Source organism: Malus domestica, chromosome 06, assembly GCF_042453785.1.
Source record: "Malus domestica chromosome 06, GDT2T_hap1".
NCBI lineage: Eukaryota > Viridiplantae > Streptophyta > Magnoliopsida > Rosales > Rosaceae > Malus > Malus domestica.
Window position 1 is genome coordinate 20,200,350 of NC_091666.1, and position 12,548 is coordinate 20,212,897.

General features: G+C 47.0%; 1 protein-coding gene across 1 annotated transcript; it reads right to left on the minus strand.

Moving 5' to 3' along the window:
* Positions 1-9,733: 9,733 nt before the first annotated feature.
* Positions 9,734-11,550, minus strand: LOC114825651 (BTB/POZ domain-containing protein At5g41330-like). The gene has a single exon (XM_029104676.2). It carries the CDS (start codon positions 11,349-11,351, stop codon positions 9,933-9,935), a length of 1,419 nt encoding a protein of 472 aa, XP_028960509.1. The 5' UTR covers positions 11,352-11,550; the 3' UTR covers positions 9,734-9,932.
* Positions 11,551-12,548: the final 998 nt, after the last annotated feature.

The window sequence follows — 12,548 nt, forward strand, 5'->3', positions numbered from 1 at the left end:
CATTCGGCCTCAAGAATGCCGGCGCCACGTACCAACGGGCGATGAACACCATCTTCCATGATTTAATTGGCACCATCGTCGAAGTTTATATCGACGATGTTGTCGTCAAATCTAAACGCCGACAGACGCATCTGGACGACCTCCGACAGGCTTTCCTCCGTATGCGTCAGCACAACCTCAAGATGAATCCTGCCAAGTGTGCCTTCGGTGTATCGGCCGGGAATTTTCTTGGTTTCCTCGTACATCATCGTGGGATTGAAGTCGATGAGAATAAGGCACGCGCAATTGTCACCGCCCCACCCCCAACAACGAAGAAACAATTACAGTCCTTACTCGGCCAGATCAATTTTTTACGCCGATTTATTGCTAATTCGGCAGGTAAAATGAAAGCATTTTCCACACTTTTGAAGCTCAAGGACTCAGACAAGTTCATATGGAATGAGGAGCACCAGGCGGCGTTCACACAGATCAAGGTTTCCCTTACAAACCCACCTGTCCTGGTCCCTCCTCAGCGCGGTAAGCCTCTCAAGCTGTACGTTTCGGCGGCCGACGAGTCCATCGGTTGCCTCCTCGCGCAAGACAACGATGCCGGACGGGAACAGGCTATCTTTTACCTTAGCCGTAATCTGAGTCCTCCGGAGATCAATTATTCCGCCGTTGAGAAGCTCTGTCTCGCCGTGTTCTTCGCTGCATCCAAGCTTCGGCATTACATGCTCCCGTCGGTCACCCAAGTCATTGCCCAGACCGACGTTATCCGGTACATGCTTACCCGGCCAATTGTGAAGGGCCGAATTGGGAAATGGACGATGGCGTTGTCCGAGTTTAGTTTGCAATACGTGCCGCAGAAAGCTGTGAAAGGACAGGCGTTGGCCGATTTCCTTGCCCAGCACCCTTCGCCTTACAATTTCGGGGGTGATGATGTCGAGATTGGCATGGTGGTGACCCGCGACAACTATTGGACGATGTATTTCGATGGTTCTAGTACTTCGTCCTCGGCCGGCGTAGGCATCGTCATTCAATCTCCTCACAATGATCGTTGGTATTTTTCGCTCAAATTGGATTTCGACTGCACCAATAATCAGGCCGAATACGAGGCTCTAGTCATTGGTCTAGGCCTCCTTCTTGACCTACATGCCACTCGTGTCCTCGTCCTCGGGGATTCTGAACTAGTGATTAACCAAATTAATGGGTCTTTTCGTTGCATGAGTTGTACTCTGGCGCCTTACCACATGGTCGCCAGCTATTTGGCCGAGTCTTTTGACGGTATTACATTCGAGCATATTTCTCGGGTTCATAATACCGATGCAGACGAGTTGGCTCAAATCGCCTCCGGTGCACAACTCCTGGGGGGCAAGCTAGGCCGGGAGATACCAATATTACAACAATTATACCCGGCCTTGGTTGATCAGCAAATCCTCTGTCGAGACAATGTGATACGCACCAGGGTCATGTTCTTGCCTTCGTTGTTAGATCGGCAGGACTCTATAGACATTTGCGCGGCCGAGGCAGTACCAGATGATTGGAGAAAGCCCATTATGCAGTACCTTGACAATCCTAACGGAAAACATAGTCGCAGGACACGGGCTCACGCCACGAACTATGTCACGTACCAGAACGAGTTGTACCGAAAGGGCGAAGATGGTTTGTTATTGCTATGCCTTGGCCCCCAAGAGAGTGCTCGAGCGATCGCAGAGGTTCATGAAGGGGTATGCGGAGCTCACCAGTCTGGACGAAAAATGCGATGGCTACTCCGACGACACGGTTATTTTTGGCCGAGAATACTGAAAGATTGTATCGAGTTTGCACGAGGATGCGTGCAGTGCCAAATCCATGGGCCTATACAAAGGGTCCCGGCCGAATCGCTACATTCGGTCATTAAGCCGTGGCCGTTTAGAGGATGGGCCATGGACGTAATCGGTAAAATCACACCGACTTCTGGAGCTGCTAAGCATTCATGGATAATAGTCGCAACTGATTACTTCACTAAGTGGGTCGAAGCAAAATCATATGCCGAGTTAACATCTAAAGAAGTTTGCGATTTTGTGGAGGAACACATTGTGACCCGGTTCGGTGTGCCAGAAACGATCATAACCGACAATGGAACAATCTTCACAGCCGAAAGGTTTAAGGAATACACGGCCAATTTGAAAATTCGGCTGGAACAGTCCACACCGTATTATCCACAGGCGAATGGGCAGGCCGAGGCAAGTAATAAAGTGTTGATTGGCATCCTCGAAAAAATAATAAAAGAAAGGCCTGGCATGTGGCATTTGAAGTTGAACGAGGCATTATGGGCATACCGAACGTCGCCCCGATCGGCGACTGCAACAACCCCATACGCATTGACTTATGGACACGATGCGGTGCTACCAGTCGAGTTGAGCATAAATTCGTTGCGATTAATTGAACAAAGTAGTTTGTTTAGCGCCGAATATAATCAGTCCATGAGACAGGAACTAGAAGATTTGGAAGAGGCGCGACTTGACGCTTATAACTTACTGGTGGCACAAAAACAGATTGCCGAGCGAGCCTATAATCAAAAGGTACGACAGAAAACGTTCGGCGAGGGTGAATTGGTGTGGCAAACGGTGTTGCCCGTAGGAATAAAAGATCCTAGGTTCGGCAAGTGGTCGCCGAATTGGGAAGGGCCGTTCATTGTGCATAAGGTATACGGCAAAGGGGCGTATCATCTTAAAGACCGGACTGGAGTAGTTCATAAATTACCGATTAATGGGAAGTTCTTGAAGAAATACTATCCGGTCACATGGGAAATGCGTGAATAAATTTTTTTTGTAGAAAAATCATTCCATTAAAATTGATAGGTATTACAAAAATGAGTAGGTCGAATACATTCAAGGAGACGAGGGAAGAAGAGTGCTGAGCAGAGCTTTCAACTCCAACCACCGCACGTCGGCCATGATGACTTCGGCTTGCCTATTCTTTTTGTCCAGCCTCAGGCGCTCGACCCGTTTTTTGGCTGCCGCGTACTCAGTTAGGCGATCCTTCCCGCCTGACTCGAAGTCCCTCGCAAGCTCAGAAGCAATGACCGAACGGCGTTTTGCTAGTTCGGCCATTTGACGGTCGAGCTCGGCTAACGCTTCTCCTTTTGCCCGTAGATCGTCAATCTTCGGACGGAGGGTGTCTTGAACGGCCGTGGCGGTTTGTAGGTCCTGTTCGGCCTTCAGAGCAGTCTGGAAGATGCTAAATGTCTCCCGAACGCGCTCCAAGGCAGACGATGCCCGAACAATGGCATCTCCGCTCAGGCGACCGTCGGCTCCAAGGTCGTTCAGACACACGCCGAGCAGATCAAGACCGTTGCGCTCAAGTACTTGCGATGATGAGAGCGACAGGACTTCTCGCAATTGGGCTAGGGCGCTTGGATCGGCAGCCTCAGTCGGAGCAGCCGAAGGACCGGACTCTGCGGTCGTGCTGGAGAGGAGAGCTTTGAATTCAACCTCCCATGAAGCCTGCACGAATAGACAAGGTTAAGCTTAAAGGAAGTCATGGCAAGAATAGTAAGAAGGTGTCGTTTTTTTTAACCTGCCGAGAAGAGACCTCGGCCATGTCCCCAGGGTCGTTGCTCGAACCTAAAAAACTCAATGGCCGAGCCCAATGTTTCAGATTGCTTCTCACTTCACGCGGCCGATGGAGGTTATCTACGTTTGATGGCCACTGAGGCGGCCAGGAAATATAGATAACGCCCTTCGGCGCATAGAATTGACGGTGAAAAGAATGTACAGGCACCTGACATTTAGTTTTTCCTTGTTTAGAATTCTAAAGCAGAAAAGCAATCAGGAGGAAAATTGAAGGTACTTACAAAAGCCGAGGTAACCTCCTGTGGAGGAATGTGGAAGCCTTGGTCTTGAGGGTGGACCGGCGATTCCGCCGTAGCCTCGGGTTCCTCGAGCAGCCGTTTGCCACGGTCGGCTGCCGATGGGCCAATTGGCGCAGCTGCTTCAGTGGAGGCAGGGACGTCCTGGTCCTGAGAAGGAACAAGAGGTTCAGCCACCAGGGTCGGTTCCTCGACCGTGCGCTTGCCACGATTAGCCGAGGAGGAGCCGGTTTGGACCGCCATCTCGGATACTGGAGGAGGTTGTTGACGAGTATGAGGACGACGCGCCAGCGGGACCTCGTCGCTCCCCTCACTTTCTTCCAACACGAAGACCGTGGGCTTTGGATTCTTAGGAGAGGTTCCCTCGGTCGTAGGAACCGCCTGTTGTGAGACAGGTGCCTTCTCGACAGAGGGAGGTACAATTGATTCGCCGGCCACAGAGGCAGGCCGCGCTGGGGCCGTTTCTATGGCCAAGGCCGGCTGTTTCTTGACCCCAGAATGGCCGGCGGCGGGAGAAGGGGAAGCACTGGGAGTCGTCGTGTGGCTGGAGACAACGTGGATCTCCCGTGCACCTTTCTTCGCCAGTTGTTTGACCCGCTTGGCAGGCGGGGAAGGCTCGATGGCCGGCCCGGCTTCCTGGCGAGGCCGTTTGATCAGCACGGCCCTACCAGCGGGTTTGTCCTTTTGGGCCACGACCGATTTTTTCCTGGCCGTAGCAGCGGCAACTGCCTCCGTTTTTCTCAAAGGCCGACTACCTAAAAAGATAAAGACAATTCAGTAAGGCAAATCAATGCGCAAGGTTGATGGAAATGAGGAAAATGGAACAGGTACCTTGAGTATGAGGGGCCGAAGCCTTCTTGGGTCGGTCGCCGAAGAGTCTGCTCACCACATCTTCGACCGGCGCACTAAAAAACTCTTGGGTGTAATTTTCCCACCACTCACCGAAGGTGTCGGTGCAATGAGTTTCTGGGGTGGCTGGTCGAAGCCGGAATTTTTGGCAGTGCTCTTGGAATTCCCTCACGGCGGTTCTACATTCCTTCTCAGAGGAACGAGGTTCGCGTCCACGGCTTAGGACCGTTCGGGAGGAGAGAAGAGGGATAGGGCAGCCCTGAAGGTAGCCGAGCTGTCGGGCAAGGAAGTTCGGATGATATACTTCCCAACCTGACCGTTTCCCATCACAGCCAAGAGGGAGGTCGCGAGCAAGCACAAACAACCCCCAGGACTGACGAAGATCGGCGTCCTCCTCCGCGCTCCATGGGGAGGTAGGCACCCTGATGGAGGAAGGGTAGTCTCGACGACGACATATTAGGAACTCGTCGTTGGAGAAGTCGTCGAGAGCGAAGAGGTACCGAAATACCTCTTCGGCTTGATGGGGAGGTGTCGGTCGAGAGGCCAGTTGAGGTCCAAGCGCCTCTGTTGGTGAGAATTCAGCTATGGCCGGCCGAAGGGAGGTGAAGTATACCTGCAACCAGAGTTGGAAGACCCAGAGAGGACCATTCTGGTGTGGGTCGACCTTGTGGAGGGTCGCTTCGGCCAGGCAGCGGAAAAGTTGGGCGAGAATATTGGAACTCAGTGCCAAGACATGACCACTAGCCAGGGCTTCGGCTACCGGCATGTTCTCAACCAAACACTTGTTTGACCTGGTACAACAAACGTATTTGTTGTACCAGTAGAAGAGGAAGGCTTCATGCTCTCCTTCTCGCAGGTCCTCTTCTCCTCGGCCGGCGAAGTGAAGATAGAGGGTGTTGTAATTGTAGAAGTTCTTGTGGAGCTTCTGAATATCTTCCTTCGACGGGATATGACCGTCACGGTTCAAGGTCTCGAAGGCCCGACGGTCGAAGAGCGTTTTCAGGTCGATATTCGACGGATGCCCAGAGAGGGTCGCGTCGACGGGGATCCCGGTCGCCGAAGTCCCCAGAATAGCAGTGATATCCATGACGGTGGGACCAATGGGACCCAGAGGAAGGACCATCGTGTTGGTGGCCGAGCACCAGAAGCACAGAGCGGCTTGGAGAAGCTCCTTGTCGAGGACGATTTCCATAGACGAAAGGAGGATAGCGTCGTAGATGCCAAGGGCTTTCCATTGCTCGCCGAAGAGTCGTTCCATTCGAACGACCCAGGCTGCCCAGGATGTGGTCGTCGAGGGCCAGGAGCCCTGGGGTTTAGCCGCATCCCATCGCGACCATTCAAACCCTTGAAGCAAGGGTGTTAGGCAGTGCTCCTGGAGAAGGCCGATGATAGTCGGCGGTATTGTAGCCTTGAAGAGAGGACCCAGGATTTGGTACTGGGTGCTCATGTCGTTTTCAAACCGGATGGTCTTGATCGAGCTCCGATCAACAATCTTCTGGTGTTGGTCACATTCCCTGGAAAGCTTGGAGATGAAGGATGCCATTGTGAGAAAGAGGCACGGAGTAAAAGGTTTGTCTGGGGTGGGGATTTAAAGACGAAGACTTGGAATAGGAGGAATGCACTAGAAATCAATGGCAGAGGATTTCAGGAAGTTTGAGAGCGTAAAAGTACAAATGAGGGAATTTCGGTATTTATAGAGTTATGAGGGGGGAAGAGCAATCGTTCGAAATTCAAAACAAAGGGCAAAATCGACCGGAGGAATCGTTGATCATGATGAACGTTTGGGAAATGCGGTTGAGAAGACCGACGGTTTTAGGTTTTGGGGGCGCACGATCGCGTGTGACGGCGAAGTTAATGACGAAAGACGGTTCGACGCCTGCACGAGGACAGGTGGGCTCACGGACTGATGTAATGGCTCGCGGATTGAGATAGTGGTCATAATGGCAAGACGGTTCGAGCAGGCGCACGCTTCAGACGTCATTATCGGGGATTGGCCATGTTAGAGGATGCCACGTGGCGAGGGGTTTAGCAGGATCAAGATCGTGCGATCGTGTTCAATAAATGCGCCTTGGAACTCGGGTATTAGGATTCTGAGTGGTAGATTCGCTTCTTCAAGGCCGAAACTCGGCTGAAGGTTTCAGGCCGAAGACCTCAGAAGCGAGGGGGCAATGTTTAGGCCCAAAATAACAGTTTGGGCCGAGGGAGGAGTCACTTTCGGCCCGGGAAGCTGTACGGCGAGAGGGTCATGGGGCGTTCAGCTCATGGGCTTCCAAGCCTAGGTCGGTTAAATCAGAGTGCAAGTCGAGTCCTAATACAATAGGGACCCTCGACGAGATCAGTAAAACTAGAAGGCGAATCCGGCTCAGTTAAGGACTAGATTCGTAGTCCTAGCAGAGATAGGACTGATCGAGGTAATGTTAATCCGGAGAGGGAAACCTAGTTCGAATAGGATTGGAATTCGGGCTCGGTGTTCTGCTACTATAAATACAAGACGTTCAGCAATGGAAGAGCCCCCACAAAATCAATACAAAATTGCCCTGCGCAAACTCTCACAACTTGAGATCTTTTTCTTTTCCTTTTTCGCTGACACATCTTCCGTTGGCATCAACAGCACTGTGGAAGCAACCGGTGATATCTTAAGTCGGCATAGATAGCTCTGTCACCGTAGAGTCGGTCGGTCTCGCAGTATCTTCCGTTGGCATCAACAGCACTGCGGCGAGAACGGTCGATTACCTATCCAAGTCTCGGTCGAGAAGGGTTTTCGAATCCTTGTTGGTCGAGGTCATCTCATTAGCCTTCTCGGCGAGGTGAGGTGTCACAGTTATTACATTCGGCACATTGCAAGCCGAATTCGGTTCGTGAACTTTGTAAGAAATAGCAGCCTTGTCTTCAGGCTCGAGAACCCAAGAGGCCGAGACGTGTTCCTTTCTCGGCCGCAATCGCAAGACGCAGAAGTCAGTAGCGCGACCCAACGCAGCATCATCAAATTTACTCCTCGGCCGAGCCTCGGCCGAGCCTCGGCCGACGAGTTGGCACGCCCGCAATCACCGAAGGACGTAGTTAGCTTAGAATATACTTGGCCTGCGCGCCACGTAGGCTTTGTAATTTCTAGGGTCAACAGTATCACCTTCCTCATAGCGGGAGATGCACAGAACGAGAGCAAGGCAATCGGCATTCTTTTTCCTTGTCTTAGGAAAAAATAACAAGAAAGAATTTGAATAGCTCAAATAAATAACCAAAAAAAAATATCATTGGGAGTCAAAGTCAGAATCAAGGACGGAGCCAGAAATTTGCCTTCGGGGTATATTTTGAGCAAACAAAATAAAACAATATGTTGACACTTGAATCAACAAAGCTCGAATTCTGATAAAAATCGAAAACTAGACTTCTGAATATGGCAGTTTCTAGCACATATTCTTAAACCAAAATCTTTGGAATTAACTGATGTGGCCTCCTTATACATGTTCTAGATAGCCAGAAGCATGGAGAAAAACGAAATCTGCATAGGAACGTTGTTCTGAAGCAAGAATGATGGCATACCTCATGCATCACAACCTTTGATTTGTGCCGCAGAACCGCAACAAGCTGATACTGTTACACTTGTACACGAGCAACAATTAGCAGGGAAGAAGCAGAAAAGACATGACAGCATATGATTGCTTCTGCCATAACTAATTTCTTTTTACCTCACCTAAATAAGATGCACAATATCATTAGTGTTTATCATGTGAGCAACTGTTTAAAGTCCTGATGCCTTAGTCGGTCAGCGGTACGCCCAAAAAAAAAGAAAGTGAAAAATAAAAATGCAGAAACAACAGGATGGAAAAATCTACCTGAAATGCTGCAACTGCAGTGCCTCCAGCATCGCCCTTTCCCCTTCAACCAATTCCCTTACATCAACGCTTCAAATTTCAAACTTGTAAGATAAAGTTGGTGAAAAGTGACCTTATTGTTTCCCTTGAGATACTTACCTCCTCGAGTGTTTATCTTCCTTTTTGACGCCTTGTAACGCATCCTTTACCAAGCAATACTAAAGCTATTATTTGAACACACAAGGACCTAGTTTGGGAGTGAGGTGCTTAAAAAAAAAGCACCTATGAAAAAAAGCTGTGAGAGTTTTAGGTGTTTGGTAAACTGAAAAAAAATGGCTTATTTTGGAAGCTGCTGTGAGAATAAGCTGAAATCAAAGGAAAAAGCTGAAGCTGCTATTTGCAGCTTTGGAAAACTGGCTTTTTTTCAAAGCACATGGAGCTACAGTGCTCCTTTAATGAAAAGACCCACTATCAGACTGCTTTTTTTTCAAAAGCACTTTTACAAAAAAGTTTACCAAACGCTCTACTGCTTTATTTCACAGCCGCTTATTCTCACAGCACAACCGCTTATTCTCACAACAGCTTTTTTTCAAAGCACAGCAATACCAAACCAGCCCTAGGTTTGATATTATCAGACAAAGAATAGAGCTAGAGAACAAAACCGTTGACAAATTAAAAGGTCAAATTACAACACAGGAAGCTAAAACAATATTTTCATCGCTAAATTTTTTCAAAATTCCTGTGAACAGTGTCTGCGTTTAAAATCCCCACGTTTGCAGATAAACAGTCAGAAGCTGGCAAGCATATTATAGAATCGACACTTCAGTATCAGAAAAAGCAAGCCAATCAGCATGCTGAGGAATACTTTTGTAGATTAAGACCTAATAAATAAAAAGAAAACAGCAAAGAGAACACAAATAATGGTATGATAAATGTTTAAACATATGTGAAACAGCTATATCACACAGAACAAGGCCATTCTCTGCTTAAAATTATATGAATTTTAACCATATTTGATTTGGGAAATCTTAAAACCAAATATTACTGACAAGGAACCATCTCACATGCTAAGCAAAACCGAATCAGATAATATCACAACCTCCAGACACAAAAAATATATAGAAAAATATAGAAAGAAACGGAAACTTGTCAACGAAGGTTCAGTGCACGGAAAAAATGAAAGGGGGTAAAGACTAAACAATATTTGGAAACATCAATGATATAACTAGAACTCATTAAATTCCTCCAATAAATCATTTATATTCAATTGGCAAACTTGCTAAAAGTATCACACAAAAGAATGATATACTTCACAAGCTACAAGATCATTTACAAACAAATCAAGCTACGAAATAATGTTACAACAAAATGTGACTTATTCTGGATGATATCATTGATATCATCACTGATCTACCAATTCCCAACTAATTCTATTGGGATCAAAAACCTCGAGCTGAATTCTGCCAGACCTCAACAGTTTGCTGATCCTTCCTGGTCATGAACATCTTATTCCCTCCGAAAGCCATGTTTGTTATCCTGGAACCGCCCATATCCTTCATTCTCCCCATTAAATTCTTCCTAAAGAGCCTTTCCACCTCTGTCCCATTTTTACTGTTCTTAGAGCCCACCACAACCTCTGACCATAGCTCTACATTTCCTCCCTTGCTACAGAAGACTTGGCTTCCATGACTTTCAATCTTGCACCCGGAACCTTCCTTCTTCCCATTTACTACTTTCTTCGTTTCGCCAAGAGAAACCCATGGATTCTCCGCACCCATGTTTCTCAAATCCGCAAAGAACATCCCGCCTGTATTCACACCAATCTTGAATATTGATGACAAGTTATCTGAAACCGTGACATCGGAAAAGCAATCAACTTTCTCTTGTATCTCCCAAACTACATTGCCAGACCTAGTATCCCAAAATCTAATGTTGCCCAAAACTCCTGAAGGTCCACTGTGAGACCCGGACGCCATCAACAGACCATAACCCGAAACCCAATTCAGTTTCGTGGCCGGTATTGCTGAGTTAATCTCGGCACCATAAATTTCGTAATGACCAATCTCATTAACAGGGCTCAAGCTATTCAAATCATACATCATAATTGAATTCGAGTTCCTCCGAACTGATTCAAAACTAGAAAAGAGAAACTCAGGCGATGACCCAATTGCTTGTACTGTTGACCCGGACCGAGTCACATTCTCCCAATTCAGAGTATCCTTCACAAACCCATTTTCAAGGTCAAGAATTTGAAGCCCCGAGAAGTCGGTGGCTCCCAACACGGCCGTCCTCGGCGATATCGCCAGCATCGAATCGACGGCGGTGAATTGGGTCAAAATCGTCGACTTTTTCCTCAGCGACCAATCAAAAGACGTGATTTTGCTGCCGTGAGCAACATGGACAGAACCAAACGGCGTCGTGGCAATCGACGACGGCGAGTCTCTGCCGTTCAAGGGCAAAATCAAAGACTTTTCGAGGTTAAAAGCATCGAAATGCGATGGGTTCGACAGCGAATTCATCAGAAACGTTTCGATGCCATAAAATTGGGATTCGAAAATTAGGTCCTGGAGGTCAAGGGATTTTGCCTTTGAGGGCAAATTACCTGTTCGGAGAAGCGAGAGGAGGATCGAGAAGAGCTCCGGATCTCGATCCATGAAAGGCGGAGCGAGTTGAGCTGAGGCCAACTCGGAAATCCGGGAGAAGAGCGAGTCCGGCCCGGCAAGGTTCAGGGTTTGCTTGGTTGTCTGGAAGAGCTGGCCGCCAACGTCTATGGTAGCGATGTTGGACTCCGACTTGGTATGCTTATACCCGTTTCTGGGAAGCCCCGAATTGGCGGCAGGCGGCATGAACTTGAGCATATTTTGTTCCCGAATTGCCCCGAAGAACCTAGTTTCTTAACGACCCAGAAGCCAAAATTGGCAGAGGAATATAGGGTAGGATCGGAAATGTGGAAAAGAGCGGCGGCGGCGGTCTCTTTGGAGGAGGTGGAGTTTGGTAGTGGAGAAATTGTGGGCGTTTGGTATTTAAGGGGCTGAGCTTCTTTTTCTTTGACTTCTAGAAGGTATGACCACAGACGTGTTTGTGTTTTGCGGTCAACCAAAGGTGGTGGTAAAATTAAAAAAACAATATATCCTAAATGCTTTTTTATTAGCATTTCACTCTGTTGAATACACTTCTCATTAAAATTTAATATTAAATAACTTGCATACATAACACGTAATAACAATTTCGACCTTATAAGGTTTTAAAAAAAAAAATCCAAATTACTTTTCACATGTATATCCCAAGTTTATTTATCTCTTCAACTCTCAAAACCACTCTCATCCTCCATTGTAAAATTAATGAAACTACAAACACATTAATTTGAAAAATTAGTCTTGACGAATGAAATATGAAATCAATGTTTCGAAAACTTTACATAAGGTAAGACTTCGTATTTTCATTATTTTAATGATTTCAACGACATCGGCATGCATATAGTTACTTTATGAATGATATTCATTAAAAACAAATATGATTGATGATGAGAATCACACACCTAATAAACCTTAGCCACATTATATCACAAAGATCCCTTGATTTTAAAAACAGCGTAACACCCTAATCTCTTCCTCTAATTCAATGATTCAATAACTAAATCCATTTCCATGATACGATCAAATAAAAAGAAGAGGAATCATCATCATCAACCCTAATATTTATTTAATCCCCAGTACCCAGTGCCATTGTTCCTACTCTATATAAAGCTCTACACTTCTGTAGGTGCCATATTTTGTTTGGATTTTTATCCTCCTCATCTTCTTCATCCACTATTGCGAAAATCATCTTCCACATCTACATGCAAATAATCAAACAATTGTTGGCATCACTTCGATAGAAAATTTGAAATCACACCAGCTTTAGCTTTACACCGAAGGTACTTTTGGATGACCTTTTGTATTTGCACTTAAGATTTGAAGAGTGTAGGGTGTACCTAGAAAATATAAGGTATATGATGAGAGTGTGGGGTATGAGAGTATTATAGGAAAGTAAATGGGATGTATTAAGATAAATTT

What these genes read in the sequence shown, in the direction of transcription:
- LOC114825651 (XM_029104676.2), bottom strand. Translation starts at nt 11,351, where the DNA reads ATGCTCAAGTTCATGCCGCCTGCCGCCAATTCGGGGCTTCCCAGAAAC.